This window comes from Lissotriton vulgaris, chromosome 12, assembly GCF_964263255.1.
Source record: "Lissotriton vulgaris chromosome 12, aLisVul1.2, whole genome shotgun sequence".
Lineage (NCBI taxonomy): Eukaryota > Metazoa > Chordata > Amphibia > Caudata > Salamandridae > Lissotriton > Lissotriton vulgaris.
The window spans coordinates 524670684-524697501 of record NC_141700.1 but is presented as its reverse complement, the minus strand read 5'-3'; the positions used below and the strand labels follow the sequence as shown (position 1 = coordinate 524697501).

Genomic DNA, 26818 nt, shown 5'->3' with positions numbered 1-26818 from the left:
AGCCTTTGTTCCTAGGGAAGAACGCCTCTACCTCCACACCAAGCTCCTCCTTGAACACCGGGTCAAGCAAAGCAGTCGGAAACAGACGCCAAGGTGGGCGCGGCCTATGCAACCCGGGGACGGATAGAACAACCTTCACCGGACAGTGATCAGAGTACGTCCGAGCCAGATGTGTAGCCTCCCGTAGGCCAGCCACCAGCCCCCTAGAGAGAAACACATAATCCAGTCTCGCCCATGAACGAGCATGTGCGGTGTAATGAGTGCCCTCCTTGGTGGCAGGGTGGGTGTACCTCCAGCTATCGACCAACCCGGCTTCTTCCACAATCCCCCGCAACACTTCTCTGGCCTGTACGTTATACTGAGGGCTCCCCTCCGATCTGTCCGACTGGGCATGAAATGCAAGATTGAAATCACCTCCCCACACAATGTAAGTGGCATCCACAGCAAGAACATGACCCCACAAAGTGACAAAAAAAATTGGCGTATCGACATTAGGAGCATAGCAATTAACAAACAATACAGTGTTCTGCCCAAGCCGCCCCCACAGTAGCACATAGCGCCCCTCAGGGTCCCCAACAAATCCCAGTTCCTGAAATGCGAGCGATCTTTTAACAAGGATAACAACCCCCCGAGCATAAGAAGAATAGGAAGCAAACCTCCTGGCCGCAGCCCACCTCCCGCCAAAGTTGGGGGAAGGAGCGGGACGCAGATGCGTCTCCTGGAGGAGAGCAACATGAATAGCATGCCTGTCCAGGTACTGGATCACACTACGACATTTCCTGGCATCATTAAGTCCCCGTACATTCCAGGACAGAATCGATATCTGATCTATAACAGCAGTCGACATTACCCAGTTTCAGGGCCCCACGGGACCCAATAAGCAAATACAGGGCATCCAACTACCAGCAACAGCCAGAGACAGGTCCACACCCTAGGGCGCAGACACCCCCCCACAGACACTCCGCACATTCCCCAGCCATCTCCGAACCAATCAACCAAAACCACAACGACCCCCCCCCCCAACCAAACCATCCATGCAACAAGCACTCAGAACATACTGCACGCCGCACGCCACCAATCCATCTCACGCGACCCACAACTCGCACACGTGTTTCTCTTGCATAGCGCACCCCATCACGTGGCAGCCTAAGATGGCGGCCAGTGCACTCGGGCCCAAGATGGACGGCAGAACGGACCACATGATCAGTGCCGCCAGATAGAGAAATGAACCAGCCTAGATAGCGGGCACAGCACCACACCCGTGCACCCAGACAGCAGCAGCACCTATCACACCGACCCAGAGATCCTGGGCAACCAAACATGGACAGCTTCACTCCCGCCCCATCCACCCACCTGAGACCACCCCAACAATCAGGCCATACGCGTCCCCACCCCCCCCCCCATTCCCCAACACACATCCAGTCAAACAACAAAGGACTAGACTCCAAACCAAAGGTACACATGGGGCACACCCTCCGGGGAACCTTCCAGAGGTGCACGATACCACTCCCTCACACCACGCCAGTGTCCGCGCCAACAAGTGTCAGACGGCCCCAGGCGCCGCGCGGGGGGGGGGTGGGTGCCCGGAGCGCGACATCAGATAGCACCATCCCGCGGTGCCACACCGACCCCAGGAAACAACAAGCACTCACGCAGCTCATGAAAGACATGACCCCCGCACCAACAAAAGTAAAAGCGGGCAATAGGAAGGCCGCAAATGCGGAGAAAGAAGGCAGTAGAACTCAATATGAAAGATACACGTCCAGAACACTCCAAAAACCGGAAAAAGAGAGACAAAGTCCAAAGTCACCACAATCAGGCGACCTCCTCCTCAGCCGCCGAATGTTCGTCCTCAGGGTCTCGATCGCCTCCCCGATCCGCAGCTGCTCGCTCGCGCTGGAGGCGCTTCGCAAAATCCTCAGCATGCTGTGGGTTGGTGAAGAAATGTTGTTTAGCCTGGTGCGTCACTCTAAGTTTAGCAGGGTACAGCAAGGCGTAGTCCACTTGTAGTTCCCGAAGCTTCTTTTTCACCCCCAGGAACTTACGACGCTGATCCTGCACCATCGGTGTGAAGTCGGGGTACATGGTGAAAGACACCCCTTCGAAAGAGAGGGCCCTGTTAGTGCGGGCGGCCTGGAGGGCGGCATCCCGGTCACAATAGTTCAAAAGGCGCGCAATGATGGGGCGCGGTGCAGCCCCAGAGGTCGGCCGAGGTCCCAGTGTCCGATGCGCTCTCTCAACGATGAACTGGGATGAGAACACTTCCGCCCCAAAGGCGCCCACAAGTAGCCTCTCCACATAAGTCTCCATTTTGCCCACATTCGTGGATTCCGGCACACAGCATTCCGGAGCAGGCGTTGTTGCGCCTGCTCCTCGCCTCCAACTCCTCATTCTTAGCGGCAATGACACGCAAGATATTGTCCATTCTCGCCAGTTGGGTGGTATGGGTGGCCGCCGTGTCATCATGGTCCGAAATGCGCTGTTCCGCCGCCGTCAAGCGCTCCTCGTGCACGTCCAACTTCTGGACAACCGCATCCATGCGCGACGATATCTTGTCCACTTTGTCCACTATCGTGGCAAACCCCTGCCTCATCTCCTGCATCATTTGGGCAAAGTCCGGTGGCGGCGGCTGCGGGACACTATCAGCGACATTCGGGGGGGGGACCGCGAAGTTCCGGCGTCCTGGAGCAAACGCGTCGCCCGCCTAGCCCCTCCAGAGTCAAAGGACAATTTGGATTGTTTAGTGTCCGGCTTCCCCATAATGGTGCGCTAGTGATGTGATGGGGGACAAAAAGCAAATAGGATCGAAAGCGGACCAAGGGTACGGCCAAAAACAAAAGGCTCGAATCGTGGGGGCACGAGCAGGCCAGCGCGCCCCGCCACTCCCAACGACGAGAGAATGGCCGTCCCCGCTCCCAGTCCAAAGGAGCGAGCCCCCAGAAACCAAGAAGAAGATCCGTTGCGCCTCCGTGAGCAATGGTATCCGGGCAGGCAGATGCAGGAGCCAAGAGATAAGTCCGACAACAAGGAAGAGCCAAACGGCTTGCCCGGCCAGCGAGCGGGCCCCGATGAAGAGGGGCGGAGCAAGGCCTACACCCCACGTGCAGAGCCCCGGACTGGCATGAGCAACGACGCCGGGCCAGGGGGCATCAGACTTCCAGAGCGCAAGTCGGGGAAACTTGGGGTCCCCGTAACTTCGGCCAGCAACCTCCAAATGGCCCAGGAGTTGGACCGTGGGTAGTCAATCGGTATCCCAGTAGATCCGTGGGGTCAGATCAGGGCGCAGCGATGGTCAACAGGATCCCTAGGCGGATAATAGCTCCGGGCAGCGGGAGCCTCACGACAGTGCGGCCATTCCGCAGTGCGCCCTCTAGCGCCCCCGACTTCTGCCCATATACTTGTCCACTAATGGCATTTCTTGCATCACAGCTCGTCAGAAGCCGTGGGAGTAAGAAAGGAGCTTATGAAAGAAAGGAGGTGAGGAGTGAGAGAGTAAACTAAAGAGGGAGGGCAGGGAAATTGTGGGATAGAGAAGACAGTAATGTTGGTGGGAAGGGAGTGGAGAGTAAAAGGATAGAAACAGGTGGAGAATGAGCGGGAAGGATAAGATGATAGAAAGGCAAGAAGGGGATGAATAGTGAGAGAAATCAAATACTTGTAAAAGGAAAAACAGCAGGATAGAGGAACAATGGAGGGAAAATGAGAGACAGAAAGGCTTGTAAGTGAATGGACAGAGAACAGAGATCAGCAAAAGTGGACATGTTTAGAAAAAGTAGCAACTAGTGAAGTCTGTTTAGGTTTGCGGAAGGGGCAGACACAGAGGCCATCAAGGGAAGAATAAAGAAATGGAGGGCATAAAAGGAAGACTGACTGGGTAAGTAAGTGTGAAGTGTAGAGGAAAGAGTGAAGGAAACTGTGGAGAAGAGAAACAGAGGTTGAAAAAAAAAAAAAGAGGGAGGGGATAATTTAAGTCTGTTGGGTGTAAGAGAGTGAGGTTAGATGAAGTACCGAAGGTTGGGTAACTGTAAACGAATTGAAAGTGACTGTACAACTGAACAGGGACATCTGCAAGGATTCCTACCGGGAAAGACAAAGATGAAGCATGCTGCTAGTCCCCCGATGAGAGCAATGACTTTCCCAATGTCAGGGATGAAGAGTGCCAAGACCAGTGTTAGAAGAAACCATGTGACTGTCTGCAGTAGCCGTCGCCGCCGCTCAATAACCACATCTTCCTCAACTGTGACACCCTTGTACCTCAGCCAAAGTCCTTCCAGCACCGCCCTGCAGAGGGGTGGAGAAAACAGGACGTCAAAGAGTTATAGGCAGCACAATTTGTGGGGTCAGAGGACGAGACCATACAGGAAAGAGAAAGACACATACCAAAAAAGCACGAGAGAGCACAGGAAAAAAACATAAGGAAATGCTTGCTGGAAAAAAGCAGTTGTTAAAAGAACGTGAACGTCTCTTACGTTTGGGTCAATGACCAACCTGAGAGTTCTCACAAAACTATAGGCAGAATGGTTTGAAAATGCAGTGAAAACATTAAAAAGTTGATGCAGCAGGACAGCTAAGAAGACCCATCAGGGTAATGTGCACATTTCAGTATGGATTTGCTGCAAGATTGCGACTGCCTGTCTTATCTTGAGCACAGTCATTTGTGTATCTAAACACCCTTATCATCAGACCATTCACGCTGTTCTTTTGTATTAACTCTTAATATCATGTTGCCAATTTTCTTAGATTATTTGTAGGGGCGTGCAAGCCAGTATGTTCATAGGTAAAGCTGATCAACAGCTGAGCCAGGCATCTGGCGTGCCCCCAAGAACCTAAGTACAAGAAAAAACATTGAAAGACACAGCATGTGATCACATAAAAGATGACAGTAAAATCATCAGAAAACTCTTCAAAATTTAGAGTGGTGATTATTATTTAGGCATCTGTAATTGTTTCGACATTAGATTACATTACTGCATGAAGTGGGTTTTTATTAAAGTTCATAATTTCGAAGTAAACTAAAGAAAGCCCTGCTGATGTTTCCATGAGTGAATCATGAAAACATTGTAACGTTGGTGTGTGCTATATAACCATCCATTAATACCATGTATGAAAATTCATACCGTCTATTAAACTATATTTACATATGTTTTTGTAGGCATATACTCTGAAATTGATTATGTCTAGGTGTTCCTAAACTTTGCATTAGGGAACATTAATACAAAGTCTTCTATAAAGCGGACTTGCAAAGTATATTAATCAAATGATAAAACACAGCACTATTTAAGAAATGGTCGTTAAAACAAGTTATGTAAACCACCTGTGATTCAATAACAAAAGAAGCAATATCACAAAACAGAACAATTATTGGCAAAATGAACACTGCATAACCTAGTGGTTTGAAACTATACTTGTGTTCAACGTCTTAGTAGTCATTTAAATCAAGGAAAGCAGAATACTTTAAATGTTAATGCCGCTAACCTCCACTGACTCGACAAGAAAACTATTTCAGAGGACGTCCCCCCCTCCCACTCAAATTAGGTCTGGCTCTGGCCTTAAAATTGTAAAACCGTACAAAAAAACATATTTGGCTATTTTAAGTATTGCTAATGGGTCCACTTTTGTAACTCCTGTGCACTCTCTCCATCATTTCTGATCTACACCTTTCAGAGGAACAAACTTAAGCAATGAGATACACATTTTAAATTGTACGGGATTCACAACATATTCACATTTTGTAGAAGTCAACATAGTTACCCCCTATGACTATTTAGATTGGTAAAAATTCAAGAAAAAGTACCTCCTACTTCAGGGGCATACAGTTCCAAGTCCTTCACACTCAACAACCAAACTTTCTGCTGAACAGATCCTTAGCTCTGCCTACAAAAATCTAAAAGCTTAAGAATGGGAACAAGAAAAAAACTACAACAGCATGAGGTTGGAGAGTAAACCAGACAATGTATGTCACAGGCAGGTTTTCTCATTGACTTAATCCATTTGCTTATAGTTTTCCTGTTTCGTCGCCAGAAAGACAAAGCGTCAATGTGAGAAATGCTCAGAAAGAAAACCTTTATCTTTCAGTTCAACAAAATCCTTGCCACTAAATAAATTAATAATGCTGTTTTTTTCATCCTAAACTCATTCAAAATCTACAATAGTTTCACGAGTTTAAGGATTAAAAATATGTACGTAAAAATAAGTTTCAGAAATCTTTTCTGATAAACATGTTATGATGATTGAGTTTTATAGTTAGTATAAAATGTAGCAATTAGAAATTACGAAACTTTGCAAGAATGTTGCAATTTATTTGCACATGACTGGGTGGTTTGTCAGCCCCTAAGTAAAGGTACTATTTTGAGGTGGCTACTTTGTTCTGTTTACTAAACCGCACTGTCAACTGAAGGCAACGTCAATCTGCATTGTGTGAATCGGTGCACCTGACCAATGCCTTATTTTGTGTATTATGTATGATCCACTCCAATGGGCAATATTGTGACAACAGGGATACTGTGGCGGAATACCCTAGGGACCTCTTATTATACTACAATACAAACTGCCCAGTGGGGAGAAAGCGCCACAAGAACAACACTTCCACATAGTCAGGGAGTTCATGCAGAGCTGTAAACACTGCTAGGCCAGTGGACCTTGAAGTACAAAATTCCAGTTCCCTGCTGTTTCTCCAAGCAATAAGAGGTATGGGCCAACTAGAGAACTGGTGATAGAGATGATGGCTTATTCTGAGCAGCATTTTGTACAGCACAGCATTACTCTGAAGATAGGTTTTGCTCTACAAATCACATACATACGGTTGGAGGTGGACAATGCACGCCATTGTCTAGAAAACGTAGTCGTAACCACCAGACCATGTTGCCAGCAGCTGCTAGCTAGCTTGCCATTTTTAAGAACAGGAGGTTTCCCATCGGACAAATCTAGAACTTTCAGAGACATGTCTGTCTTGTAGTTGCCACGTGGGTTCATGCATCAGATATTATCCCAGTAAAAACCCTACGTCTAATGGTTACAGAAGGTTAATAACATCCTGAAGAGCCAGATCCATTGCCTAAACAAACATCCACTGCGCAAATAGGACAAATTCATGCCATCCATTCTGTTGACATAATGGTATTTTAGTCCACTGTTCTAAGATAATGTTCAAGTGCCCGTAAAGCTGATTGATGACCAGTGAGCTAGACAGCAATGGAACACCATATGGTCGATCATGTACTCTTCCTACAAGATTGGTTGAAACAATGACTGGACACCGCTTGACAAAACATGGTGTATTATGTAAAGTAAAAGGTAAGTGTTTCAAAAAGGCTCCTCTGCAGAAGCAGCCCCCAGGTCAGCAGGTGATTATAAACTTAGTAAGCATAAACAAGATGAACAGATTCCCCACATGAAGCCCTTCTCCATTCCCCTGAGCCAACCCCCTGTCCAAGAGGTAAGCACCCCACCTGTGCCACTTTATGACTATGAAAGTCTAGCAATTATCAGTCTGATTTAGAAGTTCCAGACACTGTTCTCGGATAGCTCATGCAGACTTCCCACTGCGCACTCCATGTTAACAATAGGATCAAACCATTACAAACAACATTGTAACGGGTAACTAGGATAGTGAAACAGAAAACAAACAAGCATTTACAATGCAACGGTCTCGCCTTTGCAAAAGTTAGAGCTATTGGCATTGTAAATGACAACATTTTTATTTATGTGGTGGTTTTGAAACAGATAAATGGCATTGTCATTTACATTGCCAATACCTTCATCTCTCGCAAATGCGAGACCTATTGCATTTGCACCCACACACACACACACACACAGAGCAACACACAGAGCCACATGCACCCACACACACACAGATCCACACACAGAGCCACACACACACACACACACACACACACACACACACACACACACACACACACACAACCACACACAGAACCCCACACACACACAGAACCCCACAAACACACACAGAACCCCACACACAGACAGAACCCCACACACAGACACAGACAGAACCCCATACACAGACACAGACAGTACTCCACACACAGACACAGACAGAACCCCACACAGACACAGACAGAACCCCACACACAGAGACAGAACCCCACACACACAGACAGAACCCCCCACACACAGACAGAACCCCACACACACAGACAGAACCCCACACACAGAGACAGAACCCCACACACACACAGACAGAACCCCCCTCCCACACACACACACAGACAGAACCACACACACACAGACAGAACCACACACACACACACAGACAGACAGCCACCTTTCCTGTCATCCAGAGCAGAAATCTTGACTCTTACCATAGCTGTTCTCTACTCTCTGAGTACTCATACTCACTCACCCGTGCAGGTGGGGCTATTAAATAGCTGTGCCTTCTGCAACATATACGGACACGCTGATGTATAAGGCAACTGACCGATACAGCTGAGAAACATTCAAAGGAAGCCATTTGAAGGGTGAGTCATTGAGGGCTCTGGTGGGGGCTGTTAGATTAAATAATTGTAAATGAAAATGACGCACATTAGGAGCTGGCAGCGGTCAGTAGCAGTGTTTTGCAGCAATGGTCCCTGCGGGAGTGTGCCAGGCAGAGAAAGAAGGGGCGAGGCTGCGGACGCACCACTGGGCTGGCTTTTTAAAGTATGTCCTGGCACCGTGGAACAGAAACCAGGAGCCCGCCATGGGACCCAGCTTCATGGGCGTCAGAGAAGGGGTCCAGCTTGAATGAGGGGTGATTCAGGGGTTCAGAGCCACACTAACATTTAGTCACTAAAACCTCAAAGGCGCCAAAGGGGAAAACGCCCCAAAAGAAACCCACAACTTACATTATACATGACAATGTGTTTATCATTGCCCAGCACACCTGTGTCGAAGAATAACATCCCAGAAGTCGTCAAGCTGCCTGCTCCAACATCGTGAAAGTAGTTTTATAAACTCACAAATACGCGTTTACTGAAACAGAAAGTAAAAATAAAAATCTGCTGCGAGTAGATTTCCACAATAGAAAATCTCAGAAGCGAAACGTACGATGAGCAACACAATTTTCCTTAAAACAAGGGTTGTGCAGGGAACATCAAGGGCACGTAATTGGCAAATCTACGAATCGCCAAACTTCAAGCATGGAGAAAATTCGCCGGGAGAACTGTGAGCAGAGAGAAACAAAATACTGTCCAGAGGCTGCGGGCTCTCACTGGATAATAAATGTGGAAGCTGTTTGATTCCAGGGGTGAGGCGGGGTGCAGCCCTCCAGGGGACGAAGACCACAACTGGGATAAAATCAAACTAGCGAGCGTCGTTAGCACAAGAGTCACAATTTGAGATGCTGTGGAAACCTGGATGAGGTAGAAGGTGTCAATGGAAAAACAAAGGAAAAGTGAACAATTGAAAAATGAGAAAAAAAACAATACAGTTGTGGATATCAGGTATTAAGCACAAAAAGTGAAGTGAGAGGGAAGAATACAATACAGAGAGGGTGACGTTCGAGTAGAAATAAGCGATGGAATGAAACACTAGAAATGAAGACGAGCGATGTAGAAGAGAAAGACAGAGATTTACTGCCTCAATGGTGAAACATGTCTGCTGCCATTTATGGTACAGTCTGATCTGCCATCATGTCTGCCTCTGTAGACTGTGAAGCTGCTAAAACTATTCAATGTGCCCACAGACAGACTGCGTCTAAAATCAGGTGGAGAAACAGACCTTTGGCATGGCAAAAACCACTGACCTAGTATGTGTGCTGCCCCCGCTGGCTTTGTAAATCTTTACAGGCCTTCGGTGCACATAGCCGCAGATACCATTCAAAAAAGCTTTTACTACTGCCCCCTGCAGGGAACAATTCAATGGAATACTGCTTAGGAACATGCACTTTTATATATGCATGTATAGTGTCAGTTTGAGTTAAGGTGTGATAAGTGTATTATTGAACTCCCCATCGCTAGTTGAACAATAGTTGAATAACTGAACACAGAGCATTGATCGTTGGGGTTAAATGCAAGCGAACAGGATCAAATCTTACAGTCTCTGAATTGCACCATATGCAATCCTGGGCGTAAATCCCTGCTTCTCTGCTTGACCAATTGTGTGATCCGTGGTCCATTGCTTTATTTCACTAAGTATCGTTTTCCTTAGCCATCCAGTATGAGAGCACATTGAAGTAATTAATTCAGCACATGACTGGTGTGCTAGAAAAACCTCAATTGTACATGGGTAACATAAAATAATCTTGCTATATATTTAACACTATAGGCCAGATAAAATGAGAATATGGCAAACGGATACATTTTGGGTAACTCATGGCAACGTCTTTAAGGCATGGGGAATTTTTGAATGTTTAATATTTTAAAAAATCACGTACAGTAAATGTCACTCAAGTCTGTCATATAATCGTATATACTTGAGCCACTGAAAAATGTTGAAAATACATTGTTTTAATTCTAAAGTCTTTATCATATTTTTGTCATGTTATTTATTACATGATTTATGTTTTTTTTATCGCTCGGCTCGTGCTTGGCTCTTCGACTCAGGGCAGGCCTCGCTCGGCTATCCCTATGATGCCCCCGAAAAATGTAATGTCCCCTACGCCCTTGAGTAGCTGCATGCATCTCAAGGCAGTAGAATAAGAGATGTCGGTGCACTGAGGCAGCAGCCACTTTAGAGCGGTGGGAGGAGGTCGTGTAAAGTCTTCATCTAGGATCTAATAACCTCTTGTTGCAGCTGAAGAACAGTAATGTGTCATTCCTGAGTCAAGGTAAAGCACCACAGTGTCCGTGCATGTGAAGAAGAGCGTTCACCACGTTCACCCCGCCATCGATCCGCCTCGCAGGCAGACTCAGAAGTCCTGGATTGTGTTTTCCAGATGCTGCTCGCGACGACAGCCCCGTTAATGGCTCCCTTTTGAGTGCTGACGTCACTGCAGTATGCGCGGCTCCTTCAGACCCCCCGGTGTTTTAATAAGGCCGTAGCGCTCGAGCCGCAGCAGTAATTGGCTAGTTGGCATGTTGACGATGCCGCAGTGGCACTTACAGCATTTAAAGGATTACAGGGTTATTTTAGCATTTTCGCCATTGTGCATTTCATCAAAGTACAAAACATCCCCACATCAAAGTGCATCGGGTACAGACGCGTGAAGACGAGCCCCCGCCGCCTGCAAAGACCCCACGGAGGAAGGAAGCGGGTCTGCGGGAGGAGCTGGATTCACTGTCGAGGCTTCCAAGCGCTAGGGCTCGGAGGAGATGTATTCATTTATAGCTCAAATAAGGAATCACTAGGGAATTGGATCAAAAATTACTGACTTCAACTCTGAGTAAAATGACTAATTATCATAGGCTATGTTTGTATCGCAGCTTTATCCAGTAATATTTCATTTCTCTGGGGACGATCTGGGTTCAAGCTGGAACCCCCTTTTAGAGTTGCTCTTGCACGAGTGTAATTTCCGAGTGTAAGATATTAATATGTTTCCCTGGTCTTAATTGCTGATTTCACTCGCAAGAAAGTATCACTGATAGTCGCCCAAATGTCCCTCATAAATACACGAAAATTATGAAAATGTCACACATTACAATCTGAAACCTTGGTTGCTATGAACCTCTCAAGGCCACCAGGAAGCACTTTTGTCCAAGGTTTCGCCATTCTTTAGGTTGCTGGTCCGACTCCTGAAGCGGCCATCACGGAGGCAGAGAGATTTCGGGAGGGTGGGGGCGCGGAAGCGGGGCGGTTACCAGTGATCTGACGAACCATATAACACCGTCCGGCACCGGGCTTCCAAACAACAGAGCAGTGGGACACAGTGCGTGCGGTAAACTCCCTCTGCATTGGCTCTCCCAGCATCACGTTACAGCTCGACACAGAGGCCCAGTTGGAAAGCCCTTGAACTCACCTGCTGCGGGCGGCAGTCGGCAGACAGGGGTGCTAATTAAATGATGGCCCTGGCAGCGGCCACGGTGCCTCTCTAGGATCACGGTAGTTACGCGCACTTTAAATTGTGAAAGCCCAGTGCGCATGCGGTGACTTAAGGTGCGCAGTCACGGGGGCGGAGGAGACACCTACGTGAACGCGCTGCGCTGCTGCACACCGGCAGTCCCAGTCCGGCACTGATAATTAAATGTAATTAAGGCTTACAATGGAGAAACAAAGAACTGAAATAATGTAATACCAGCACTGTTCCACGAGTCATCTGCATCGGTGGCTGACCACGCTCCACACGTCAATGGTTGTGCTTTTTGGTCAGGTTAGTGCAACTGCGGAAATGGCGCGAGACAGTGCAGTGGGAGCGCACGTCGCCGTGAGCGTGCACATCGGATCGCCGGAGAAGACACGCCGACCTCCGAGGCTGCCAACCTCCGAGGCTGCCTGCTGCCTACACTGACCCGCTGCAGAGGGAGAGGGACACACGGAAAGAGCCAGGTGAGTGGGTGGGGGGCAGAGAGGGAGGGTGTGCGTGTGTGTGCCAGCGTGTGTGTGTGTGCGTGCGTGCGTGATTGTGAGAGGCTGCTGCTGTGAATGTGGAGCAAAAGATGTGCACGGCTGGGGGGGAGGGGCCAGGGGGCGCGTCCACGAGGTGCAATCGGCACTCGTGCACCTGTCTAAGTCCCTTGAGGAGCAACTTGATCACAATAGGTCGAGAGAGCTCGACCTAAAAAGGTGATCAGAAGAGGGGTAGGCCAGAGAGTTACTGAGGGATCCCTGGCATGCCATTTGAGCCTAGAACCAACAGGAACGAGAGCTGAACTAAGATTTGGCTTCAGCTTTTGTACTCTCAAGAAAAGCACCACATCAGATCCTTATTCTCTGGATTGTGCAGACGGTTTCACTGATTAACTGAGAAATGCTAAGTATCTGTTCACTTCCGAACTGATGTAAAAGGTAACTAGCAGGTAAAGGTCACAACCGAGGCTCTGGAAAAGGATGTATTTGAAGTACAGAGCAGCATTAGTATTAGTCCACTGATTTGCCCTTTAAGAATAAGAATGTCCTGGCACCCTTCAGTGCCTGGTAAGTAAGGTTCGAAAAGTTGTACACTTTCTCTATTACACACGTACATTACATTACAGAGTACATCTACACTTAGAGAGAACATCTCAGGACTTCTATTCCCATCCTTTCACTCCTCATGTATCCAACTGCAGGTCACTTATTAGGGGCACTGGGGATGGTAGGAAAATACAGACTCGAGCACGAGTAAAGGCAATAAACGCTATTCTATTTTCATTGTAGTTTTTATGTATATTCTGAGTTTCAACTGATGTAACAGCAAAATAACACATTGTACCACACCACAGTACTAGCTCAACAAAATGTACTCTTGGTTTCCTGAGACACAACAAAGGTCACTAGGTCAAATGTCAGGTGTACCTGGTCAAAACGTAGTCAGTTCGTAAATACATTTGCCTCCTCAACCTGTCTCCATTGATCTAACAAAAACACAGAGCCGAATGAAACACATAACCCTCGCCGCCAGAAACATCTCTGGGACAAACAAAGAGCATAAAAAACACAGACGCGGAGAATAAACTTCATTAACGTTTGCAGACTTGTTGGATTTCCTAACAAAGACTATAGTGTAGCCTGGAAATAGAGACAGACTTATAAGGAGGTTGGGGATGGCTAAGGTGTTCTCCTGGACATCTATAGAAACCTGTTTGTGCACAGTGGGGGAGTTTGGATCTTGCTTTCTACATCAGCTATGTTCTCATTAAACCTGAACTGGATACTTCGAACATCTAAAAGTGTTTATCCTCATTCGGGAAGCTGTATCAAATGTGCTTCCCATCATCACAAGGTGCTGACTTAATAGTACAGTGAGACCTTTGGTGACAACTGAACTCGCTCCTCGATCAACCTGCTGGATTCAAACTTTGAGCAAGACCACATGGAGAATCCAGATGAATCCTCACGACAGATCAGGATAGATATAAGGTGTCATCTACAGGCACTTAGTTGGCAGTGTGAAACTGTGTTCCCAGGGCACTAAGGCAGATGTCAATATGTACCGATCTGCACCAGCTTCTGATGCATGGATACACTTATGCACGTGCAACATTAATAGATACAAAGAAGTCACAAAAAATGCAAAGGCTTAGGACGTTCTGAAGAACTTCATTAGTACACTTTTCTCTCAGTTAAACTGATTTAAGCTGAAACTGATTATAAACTATTTGCTTGTGGCTTCAGCAGACTTGACACTCCAAATATCTGTAAGTGTGATTAACTTGTTTTAGAGAGGCCGGGTCTTTGGTGACTGGTAAAATGTGTGTCTTCATGTTGAATGTACTCTTATTTCTTTCAGCACTCTTCCATTAAATGAAGTGTTTTTGGTGGGCTTGGATTATTTTAAAACCCTCCAAGGCTCTATTCTTCATCTTCCCTGTGCTTATCTACTACAAACCCAAGCAAACACTGCTTGCTGTGTGCCTGCATTTAATTTTCAAGCAAATGTGTTCCAAGTATGCTATCCTACCTACGAGATCTCAGTTGTGCTTCACTACTGCAATGACTATTCTGCCCAACTTCTTTCTGCTGACAAGTCACCATTTTCTTCTTGTTTTAGTCTGATCTTTCCGGGAAGACAACATGACAAGATGGTGTTTCCCAAAACAAGGCTTCTAACCTCTGTCTGCTTCCCTCCAAGTTCCATCTGGATTCTGTCTCCTGTTTGTACAAGAATGGAAAGGATAAACTAAAGGGAAATCAAGAGATAGAAAATACAGCCAGTGAAGTATGGTTGATTATGATAAATGGACAATCTCAACTTTTAACTAGTTTCTTAACCAACCAGTTTATTTACTGACACGCAAACCCCCAAACAAGTGCAGAATATGATATTAAGTAGCACCTACGCTTGAGGTTTTATATAGAGTTCAGGACTAAATCTGGATGTAAAACAACGAACCGAGTGGTGTTAACATTACCACCCACCATTACCTCAAGATGCAGAGAGTTAGAGCCTGGAAATAACTGCATGTGGTTATTACCAGCGAAAGGTTGGTGACAGTGATTCAGCACATTTATCCCAGTGTATTTGTGCTTCGGTAACATAAGCCTTTTGCCAATGATAACCATATGCCATTATTTCTAGGTTCTGATGTGGATTACTGCATCACTCTAAATGGGTGTAAGGACAAAAGTGAATGTTAAGGTTGCTTATGCTGAATAGACAGCTACAGGTTACTAAATGTCCCGCTTACTCGACACAGTAATCCAGATTAAAAACATATATAACAAATTAGTAGACTCACCTGCCACAGAAATGCAGGATAGGATACGATGTCAATACGCTGACAATGATGAAGACTCTAGCAATTGCCACCGGCACATCATTAGGTGGGTAAGATATCAACACATCTTGATTGACTGTGGACCCAAAAGTGAGGAACCCACAAACACCTGTGGAAGAAGAGGCATGATAGCTAACACAACACTTAGTATAGTGCTTTAGGATGCAAATGCACAAATGAAGCCCAGCATGGCATAGTGAAGGTCGAAGGTAGGTGTACAGAGGGAGATGTAGATAACGGCACAAAATCAAGGACAGACAGGGACACAGTGGAAGAGGTAGGAAGGGGCAAAGATGGGGGGAAAAGGAACAGAGACCTAGAGAGAGGCTGACAGGGACATGATGGGTCAGGCTGGCAGTGACAATGAGGAACAGCCTGACAGAGACACAGTAGGAAAGGACAGCAGTGGCAGTTGCGAGGAGAAAAGTAGAAAATGATTTAAAGATTCACATTGGCACACGACCTCATGATTTGTCATCCAATAGCACTTCCAAAGCTCAAACCTTCGATATACGAATTTCTTCGCTGATATACCTTGTGGGTTGGAATTATCACCACGTTTGAAATAGATTAGGAAAAGTGACTTTAGAGACTTGAAAAAGTCATGGGTCAATATTCCCGACGAAACAAATGTTGGCTGGCTAAGAACTTATTTTATTTTAGTTATAAAGTTTTATATAGCGCAAACAAGATCCCGAAGGATATCAATGTTGTCGTTGCTATTGAACACGTGTGTAATACTCTAATACTCATACGTGTACATCGGACACTATCTCCAACATGCTGGGGAGGCGGGAGGGCGCATGGGAATTTGAAGCACTACACGCTATGAATAGATGCTTAAAGTCCACCTACCATACTCCATACGTCACATGCGTTGGCTGTTCATACACGTTATGCATGGACTAGTTGGCAAGATGGCCGCCGAGTTAGATTGATATCCCTGAAAAAAGCCACCTCTCTGGCCTACAGCCGCCTACATCTGGACAGAACTACAGACCCTCCCTCGACCTATGCTACAAAGATAAACAAGCATTTGCAATGCAATAGATCTCGCATTAGGAAAGTTTGAGCTATTGGTATTGTAAATTACAATTTTTTTATTTATGTGTTGGTTTTGAAAATAGCGAAATTAATAGCTTTGTCATTTACAATGCCAATACTTTCAACTTTTGCAAAAGTGACACCTATAGCCTTTGTAATGCAACATGTTTTGTATTTACGTGACTTAGATGTATTGATATTATAAATAACAATGGCTTTTAATTTTTTTAATAATTAATACTTAAATAAAAGTTATTGTAATTTATAATGGCAATAGCTTAAACTTTTGTAAATAACTTTTGTGAAGATTATGTTCAGTGTATTTTATTGTGACGAAAATCCAAGAAGAGAAGTGAAATATTAACATCTTTTTGTGACATTTGTAATAAAGCTTGAAACATTGAGAGAACATATTTGAACCAGTTGTTGTTGAATGGTTGCACAGATTGATGCTGTGGTGGCGCTGAGTGATGTTGTGGTGGCGCTGAGTGATGTTGTGGTGGCGACGAGTGATGCTGTGGCGTTCAGTGATGCTGTGGTAGCGCATAGTGATGTTGTGGAGCCCCTGAGTGATGCTGTGGTGAATCTGATTGATGCTGTGGTGGTGCGATAGACAGCTGGGGGGGGATCAATAGATAGACAGAGTGAGGGCGATCGATAGAGTGAGGGCGATAGATAGAGTGATGGCGATAGATAGAATGAGGGGGATAGATAGAATGAGGGCGATAGATAGATGATAGATATAGTGAGGGTGATTGATTGAGTGAGGGAGATAGATAGATAGATAGATAGAGTGAGGGTGACAGATATAGTGATAGATAGATGGAGTGAGGGCTATAGATGGAGTGAGGGCGATAGATGGAGTGAGGGCGATAGATGGAGTGAGGGCGATAGATGGAGTGAGGGCGATAGATGGAGTGAGGGCGATAGATGGAGTGAGGGCGATAGATGGAGTGAGGGCGATAGATGGAGTGGGGGCGATAGATAGATAGATAAATAGAGTGAGGGGGATCAATAGATAGACAGAGTGAGGGCGATCGATAGAGTGATGGCGATAGAATGAGGGCGATAGGTAGAGTGAGCTCGATAGATAGATAATAGATATAGTCAGGGTGATTGATAGAGTGAGGGCGATAGATAGATAGACAGATAGATAGATAGATAGATAGATAGAGTGAGGGTGACAGATATAGTGATAGATAGATAAAGTGAGGGCTATAGATGGAGTGAGGGCGATAGATGGAGTGAGGGCGATAGATGGAGTGAGGGCGATAGATGGAGTGAGGGCGATAGATAGATAGATAAATAGAGTGAGGGGGATCAATAGATAGACAGAGTGAGGGCGATAGAATGAGGGCGATAGATAGAGTGAGCTCGATAGATAGATAATAGATATAGTGAGGGTGATTGATAGAGTGAGGGCGATAGATAGATAGATAGATAGATAGATAGATAGATAGATAGATAGATAGATAGATAGAGTGAGGGTGACAGATATAGTGATAGATAGATGGAGTGAGGGCTATAGATGGAGTGAGGGAGATAGATGGAGTGAGGGCGATAGATGGAGTGAGGGCGATAGATGGAGTGAGGGAGATAGATGGAGTGAGGGCGATAGATGGAGTGAGGGCGATAGATGGAGTGAGGGCGATAGATAGAGTGAGGGCGATAGATAGAGTGAGGGCGATAGATAGAGTGAGGGCGATAGATAGAGTGAGGGCGATAGATAGATAGATAGAGTGAGGGGGATCAATAGATAGACAGAGTGAGGGCGATCGATAGAGTGATGGCGATAGAATGAGGGCGATAGATAGAGTGAGCTCGATAGATAGATAATAGATATAGTGAGGGTGATTGATAGAGTGAGGGCGATAGATAGATAGATAGATAGATAGATAGATAGATAGATAGAGTGAGGGTGACAGATATAGTGATAGATAGATAAAGTGAGGGCTATAGATGGAGTGAGGGCGATAGATGGAGTGAGGGCGTGAGGGCGATAGATGGAGTGAGGGCGATAGATAGAGTGAGGGCGTGAGGGCGATAGATGGAGTGAGGGCGTGAGGGCGATAGATGGAGTGAGGGCGATAGATAGAGTGAGGGCGATAGATAGAGTGAGGGCGATAGAGTGAGCGCGATAGATAGAGTGAGCGCGATAGATAGATAGAGTGAGGGTGACAGATATAGTGATAGATAGATAAAGTGAGGGCTATAGATGGAGTGAGGGCTATAGATGGAGTGAGGGCGATTGATGGAGTGAGGGCGATAGATGGAGTGATGGCGATAGATAGAATGAGGGCGATAGGCAGAGTGAGGGCGATAGGCAGAGTGAGGGCGATAGGCAGAGTGAGGGCGATAGATAGATAAATAGAGTGAGGGGGATCAATAGATAGACAGAGTGAGGGCGATCGATAGAGTGATGGCGATAGAATGAGGGCGATAGATAGAGTGAGCTCGATAGATAGATAATAGATATAGTGAGGGTGATTGATAGAGTGAGGGCGATAGATAGATAGATAGATAGATAGATAGATAGATAGATAGATAGATAGATAGATAGATAGAGTGAGTGAGGGTGACCGATATAGTGATAGATAGATAAAGTGAGGGCTATAGATGGAGTGAGGGCGATAGATGGAGTGAGGGCGATAGATGGAGTGAGGGCAATAGATAGAGTGAGGGCGATAGATAGATAGATAAATAGAGTGAGGGGGATCAATAGATAGACAGAGTGAGGGCGATCGATAGAGTGATGGCGATAGAATGAGGGCGATAGATAGAGTGAGCTCGATAGATAGATAATAGATATAGTGAGGGTGATTGATAGAGTGAGGGCGATAGATAGATAGATAGATAGATAGATAGATAGAGTGAGGGTGACAGATATAGTGATAGATAGATAAAGTGAGGGCTATAGATGGAGTGAGGGCGATAGATGGAGTGAGGGCGTGAGGGCGATAGATGGAGTGAGGGCGATAGATAGAGTGAGGGCGATAGATAGAGTGAGGGCGATAGATAGAGTGAGCGCGATAGATAGAGTGAGGGCGATAGATAGAGTGAGCGCGATAGATAGAGTGAGGGCGATAGATAGAGTGAGCGCGATAGATAGAGTGAGCGCGATAGATAGATAGATAGAGTGAGGGTGACAGATATAGTGATAGATAGATAAAGTGAGGGCGATAGATAGAGTGAGGGCGATAGATAGAGTGAGCGCGATAGAGTGAGCGCGATAGATAGATAGATAGAGTGAGGGTGACAGATATAGTGATAGATAGATAAAGTGAGGGCTATAGATGGAGTGAGGGCTATAGATGGAGTGAGGGCGATTGATGGAGTGAGGGCGATAGATGGAGTGATGGCGATAGATAGAGTGAGGGCGATAGGCAGAGTGAGGGCGATAGGTAGAGTGAGGGCGATAGGTAGAGTGAGGGCGATAGGTAGAGTGAGGGCGATAGGTAGAGTGAGGGCGATAGGTAGAGTGAGGGCGATAGGTAGAGTGAGGGCGATAGATAGAGGGAGGGCGATAGATAGAGTGAGGGCGATAGATATGTGTAAGGCCAGTTTTTCATAAGCCACGCCCTTAATTACATTGACCACGCCACTTTGAGAGACCCCCCCAGTTCATCCCACTTAAAGCCTTGCTGAAAGGAGCACCCCAACCTGCAGCCTTTATCGTATAAGCTCTGCAATAAATGTGGAAATGTGTGCACGTGAGCTCAAGCAAAGCCTGTGGGTTTACAACCACCTTTAGAGTTTCAGAAAGACCACAAGACCAGCTCTTTCTGTGGGAATGTAGTGCTCCGATGTTAAATGGGAGAAGCTTTGCTGATTTACTGCTGATGAGGAGGTTGCCTGGATATTGTTTGTATATTTAGCTCTGCCATGACACCGTACGTGCAGCGGCCACGTGCAGCGGGCGCGTCGATTGCGCGCCGAAGGCGCGCCAAAGGCAAGCCCGTCTACGCCCGTCCGCGCCTGGACTGCGCCCAGCGCCAGATCCCCTGGACCCCGCCAGAGCCAGCCAACCCAACTGAGCTACGATGCCGCCACCCTCCACGCACTCAACACCGGCCGACATCCAGCCTGCTACCAAGCCACCCCGAAACGCACCCACGGAGCCTTCACCTGCCATGCCTGCTACTTCACCTGCACTCGGTCCTGCACAGCGCCAGCCAAAACAGCCGCCAACAACAACCACCTCAAGTGCATCCAGCCTACAACATAGAGTAAGCATCGTTTCTCTTATATTATCTCTCAAGTATAGGTATGACCCCCCATAACTCAAAGAAATTGGAACCTGATACAAATATAAATCAAAGTGCCTGTAAGGATTGTAATGTCTAAACCCCATTAGTATTACGCCCTAGATAAGTGACAACCTAATGTAACCAGTTAGAGGAATAGATTATACAAATAATAATATATTATAATCTATATGTATCTAATTGTATGTTTCTCTCCAAAGAGAACACTGTCCTATTGAAGGTGTTAATACACGAACCGAAACGCTGCGTCGACAATTTGTATTTTACTGTTCTTTAAATGACAATGTTGTATTCTTGTTGTTCTTCAAATGATTTGCCATTTTTAATCCTATTGTGATAACTTGAACTGACACATTTTGAATCCTTTTTGTATGGCACTGTAATTTTTGTAATCATTGATGCATTATATGTAATAAATTGTACAATTTTTATATTGATTTAATTGATCTTTTCATTTGTATTTTACTCATTTGTTCTTATTATTGTAATATGGTTGCTAATTTTTTGGTACTTTGAGTTATGAGGGGTTATACAAATTAGGTTCTCTTCCCCTTAGGGAAACTTTAGGACTTCTCTCTTACTGATTCACATCCTGCTCAACACCCGCTCCATCCACAGGCATGCCGTCGAACTATGGGACCTCCTGGACAAAACGGCACCAGACGTCGCCTTCTTCACGGAAACCTGGATGAACGCCTCCTCAGCCCCCGATATCGGCATTGCCATCCCGGACAGCTACAAGATCATCTGGAGGGACCGTGTCAACCAGCCCGGAGGAGGTATCGCCATCGCCCACAGAAACACTATCTGCATCACGACCAACACCGACGACACCCTCGCCACCGCAGAGCACCTACACTTCCAGATTCACACCGACCCCAAGACTACCCTCAGAGGAACCCTCATCTACAGACCCCCGGGACCATGCTCACACTTCAGCGAGGCCATCGCAGACTATATCAGCCCACTAGCCCTCGCCTCCCCCGACTACATCCTCCTAGTAGACCTCAATTTCCACCTGGAGAACGAGCAGGACAACACCACCGCCCTACTAGACAACCTCGGATTCAAGCAACTGGTCAACACCCCCACCCATTACGCTGGCCACACGCTCGACCCGGTCTTCTCCTCCAGCAACCACATCTCCTTCAGCCACACCACCGAGCTCCACTGGACCGACCACAGCTGCATACACTTCAACTTCAGGAAAACAACGACCCACCACCGACCTCAACAAACCCCCAAAGTTGCTGGAGCAAAATCACCACCGACCAACTCACCATCTCCTTGCGCCTAAACCCTCCCACCAACACCACGGACCCCAACGAAGGAGCCCGCAACCTCACACAGTGGATCACCGACTGCGCCGACACCCTTGCTCCACTGAAAAACCCTCCCAGCAACCTCAACAGCAAGAAAGCCGCGTGGTTCACCAACGATCTCAAAGACTCTAAGAAATCCTGCCGTGACCTTGAGAAAGCCTGGCGCCACAACCAGTCAACGGACAAAATGACAGCCCTCAAGAACGCCACCTGCAAACACCACCAGCTGATCCGCACCTCCAAAAGATCATCCTTCAGAGAACGACTGGACAACAACGCCCACAACAGCAAGGAACTCTTCAACTTCGTGAATGAGCTCTCCAACCCCAACGCCAGCAACAACAACATCACGCCTTCTCAAGACCTCTGCAACTCTCTGGCCACCTTTTTTCACAGTAAGACCGTCGACATACACGACAGCTTCGGCGCTCAGAACACGTACCCCACCACCGAACCTACACCCCCCACCACCACCATGTGCGCCTGGACTCAGGTCAGCACGGAAGATACCACCCACACGATGAACACCATCCACTCGGGCTCCCCAGCCGACCCCTGCCCACACCACATCTTCAACAAAGCTGACTCCATCATTGCACCCAAACTTCGGGACATCATCAACAACTCCTTCATATCCGCCACCTTCCCGGAGAGCCGGAAGCGCGCAGAGATCAGCGCCCTCCTGAAGAAACCCACCGCAGACCCCTCAGATCTCAAGAACTTCCACCCCATCTCGCTCCTCCCCTTCCCTGCAAAAGTCATTGAGAAAACCGTCAACAAACAGCTGACAGCCTTCCTGGAGACGAAAGGCTCCCTCGACCCATCGCAGTCCGGATTCCGAGCGAACCACAGAACCGAGACCGTCCTCATTGCAGCCACCGACGACATCCGGACCCTGCTGGACAACAGAGAAACCGCCGCCCTCATCCTGCTCGACCTTTCGGCTGCTTTCGACACGGTCTGCCACTGCACCCTGACAACCCGTCTCCGCCACACCAGGATCCAAGGAAAGGCCCTGGAATGGATCACCTACTTCCTCTCCGACAGAACCCAAAGAGTCCGTCTCCCGCCCTTCCTCACAGAAGCCACCAAGATCATCTGCGGCGTACCTCAAGGCTCCTCGCTCAGCCCCACCCTCTTCAACGTCTGCACGAGCCCCCTCGCAGCCATTGCACGCAAGCACAACCTCAACATCATCTCCTACGCCGACGATACCCAACTGATCCTCTCCCTCACCAACGACCCCACCTCCGCCAGAGCCAGCTTCCAGGACGGAATGAAAGACATCGCAGACTGGATGAAGCTCAGCCGCCTGAAACTGAACTCAGACAAGACGGAAGTCCTCATCCTCGGCCCATCCATCTCCGCCTGGGACGACTCCTGGTGGCCCTCTGCTCTGGGCCCCCCACCCAAGCCCACGGACCACGCACGCAACCTGGGCTTCATCCTTGACTCCTCCCTCACGATGGCCAAGCAAGTTAACACCGTTACCTCCTCCTGCTTCAACACTCTCCGCATGCTCCGTAAGATCTTCCGCTGGATCCCCACTGGAACCAGGAAAACGGTCACCCAGGCCCTCGTCACCAGCCGTCTGGACTACGGGAACACCCTCTACGCTGGGACCACCGCCAAACTACAGAAAAGACTCCATCGCATCCAGAACGCCTCAGCACGACTCGTCTTGGACATCCCCCGACACAGCCACATCTCCGCCCACCTGAGGGACCTGCACTGGCTCCCCGTCAGCAAAAGGATCACGTTCAGACTCCTCACCCACGCACACAAGGCTCTCCATGACTTGGGCCCCCGAATACCTCAACAACCGCCTCACGTTCTACACGCCAACCCGCCAGCTCCGCTCCGCCAGCCTCGCCCTCGCCTCCGTCCCACAGATCCGCAGAACCACCACCGGAGGAAGATACTTCACCTACCTGGCGGCCAAGACCTGGAACACCCTCCCCACCCACCTACGACTCACCCAGGACCATCTCTCCTTCAGGAAGCAACTCAAGACCTGGCTTTTCGAGCAGTAGCAGCACTCCCCCCCCCCCCACCTCCCCAAGCGCCTGGAGACCCTAGCGGGTGAGTAGCGTGCTTTACAAAATACTCTTGATTGATTGATTGCTTTCAGTTACCAGTGTATATTTGTGTTTAATAACGAGCGGGGGAAGTGGGAAATGTACCTCTCATATCGTCCTGTGGTTTGGCCAGACTCTTTAATTAATGGCCAGTTGTGTCAACATTGCAACAGACGTGGCTTCCATCTGGCGCCAAGGGTCGCAAGCGTTGATTCTTGGGAGGGGAATGAGGCCTTTTCAATTGCTCCCCTTCAAGGGCATCCTTGTTGGGCAAAGGGAGGGGCGGAAGGCTGCAGTCAGAGGCTACCATACTCGTAAACACACAGTCGTGCAAGAAAGAACTGCTATCCCCACTAAAAGCCAAATGAATGTTGTGCCAAATGAATGTTGTATAATCGTGCCATAGACTCGCAGTCAAATGCGCTCGCCACTCTCTTTGAAAGTATTTAGGAACACTATTAAGTAATGAGCTTTGCAAACATTTGCAATGCAATAGGTCTCGCATTATTAAAGTTTGAGCTATTGGTGATGCATTATTTAGCAATGCCACTAGCTCAAACTTTAATAATGCAAGACCTATTGCATTGCAAATGCTTGTTACTCAATAGGCTCCTAATGATCGAGGCCCGAGCGCTTTTCGTCGCAGTAGCTCTTCTGTCAGAGTGCCCTGAAGCCTGCCTCCTCTGTTGAGGGGAATAGGGGAGTTTTTTGTTTAAAGTTGCCTGTTGACTATATTTTACCAATGTCACCATGCTTTTGTTTTACTAATCACTGCTTTCGGAGTCCGTTCAACTAAAGATCAGAACTACAATTCCCAGAAGTCTTCAGTTTGTTAAATAAAAGTTCCGAAACTGGAGCACATGGTATGGAGTCGCCTGGTACTAGAGTTCCCTACATTCAAAACCCTCAAGAAACGTTAGTGACAGCTCCCCTCCAAGGCTTTCCTCTTTACTACAGCGCTCGAAGTAAAACAATGGACAGAGAAAAGTCAGAGAAAGCAAGCGAAGACAGGGCAAGGAATCTGGAACAGGGAAAGGAATCTGAGGCAAGTGGCGACAGGTGAAACAAGCTGGATCAGAGGGAGTCGGCGAAATTAAGGAGAAACAGCGGAGAGGCAGAGAAAGCAAGCAAGGACAGGGCAAGTAATCAGGGCCTGGGCGAGGAATCTGGGGAAGCACAGAAAGCAAGCAGGGACCGAGGATCATCAAAGAAGGCAAGCAGGCACAGAGGAGGGCGAGAGAAAGCAAGCACGGACAGGGCAGGGAATCCGGGACAAGCAAGCAGGGACATATGAAACAAGCATTGGAAATGCAATAGATCTCGCATTAGGAAAGTTTCAGTTATTCGTCTTGTAAATAACAATTTTTTTATTTGTGTTGGTTTTGAAAATAGCTAAATTAATAGCTTTGTCATTTACAATGCCAATAGTTATAACTTTCGCAAATGTGACACCAATAGCATTTGTAATGCAATATGTGTTGTATTTACGTGACTTACATGTATTGATCTTACAAACAATGGCTTTTAATTCATTCTTAAATAAAAGTTATTGTAATTTCTAATGGCAGTAGCTTAAACTTTTGTAAATAACTTTTGTTAAGATTATGTTCAGTGTATTTTATTGTGACGAAAATCCAAGAACAGAAGTGAAATATTAACATCTTTTTGTTACATTTGTAATAAAGCTTGAAACATTGAGAGAACATATTTGAACCAGTTGTTGTTGAATGGTTGCACAGATTGATGCTGTGGTGGCGCTGAGTGATGTTGTGATGGCGAACGACTGATGCTGTGGCGTTCAGTGATGTTGTGGTAGCGCTCAGTGATGCTGTAGTAGCGCTCAGTGATGCTGTGGTAGCGCTCAGTGATGCTGTGGTAGCGCTCAGTGATGCTGTGGTAGCGCTCAGTGATGCTGTGGTAGCGCTCAGTGATGCTGTGGTAGCGCTCAGTGATGCTGTGGTAGCGCTCAGTGATGCTGTGGTAGCGCTCAGTGATGCTGTGGTAGCGCTCAGTGATGCTGTGGTAGCGCTCAGTGATGCTGTGGTAGCGCTCAGTGATGCTGTGGTAGCGCTCAGTGATGCTGTAGTAGCGCTCAGTGATGCTGTGGTAGCGCTCAGTGATGCTGTGGTGGTGCTCAGTGATGCTGTGGTGGCGTTCAGTGATGCTGTGGCGTTCAGTGATGCTGTGGCGTTCAGTGATGCTGTGGCGTTCAGTGATGCTGTGGCGTTCAGTGATGCTGTGGCGTTCAGTGATGCTGTGGTGCCCCTGAGTGATGGTGTGGTGCCCCTGAGTGATGGTGTGGTGCCCCTGAGTGATGGTGTGGTGCCCCCGAGTGATGGTGTGGTGCCCCCGAGTGATGCTGTGGTGCCCCCGAGTGATGCTGTGGTGCCCCCGAGTGATGCTGTGGTGCCCCCGAGTGATGCTGTGGTGCCCCCGAGTGATGCTGTGGTGCCCCCGAGTGATGCTGTGCTGCCCCCGAGTGATGCTGTGCTGCCCCCGAGTGATGCTGTGGTGCCCCTGAGTGATGCTGTGGTGCCCCTGAGTGATGCTGTGGTGCCCCTGAGTGATGCTGTGGTGCCCCTGAGTGATGCTGTGGTGCCCCTGAGTGATGCTGTGGTGCCCCCGAGTGATGCTGTGGTGCCCCCGAGTGATGCTGTGGTGCCCCCGAGTGATGCTGTGGTGCCCCCGAGTGATGCTGTGGTGCCCCCGAGTGATGCTGTGCTGCCCCCGAGTGATGCTGTGGTGCCCCTGAGTGATGCTGTGGTGCCCCTGAGTGATGCTGTGGTGCCCCTGAGTGATGCTGTGGTGCCCCTGAG

At 47.6% G+C, this 26818-nt stretch overlaps 1 protein-coding gene across 1 annotated transcript in view; it reads right to left on the bottom strand.

The window, feature by feature from the left end:
- Window positions 1-26818, bottom strand: part of SLC38A7 (solute carrier family 38 member 7) — a 192336-nt gene that overhangs the window by 22288 nt on the left and 143230 nt on the right. The window contains exons 8-9 of the mRNA XM_086945300.1: window positions 15255-15402; window positions 4082-4281 (exon numbers count right to left, since the gene is read on the bottom strand). Of these exons, the coding sequence (XP_086801426.1) occupies window positions 4082-4281; window positions 15255-15402 (348 nt within the window). The remainder of the gene's footprint in view (window positions 1-4081; window positions 4282-15254; window positions 15403-26818) is intronic.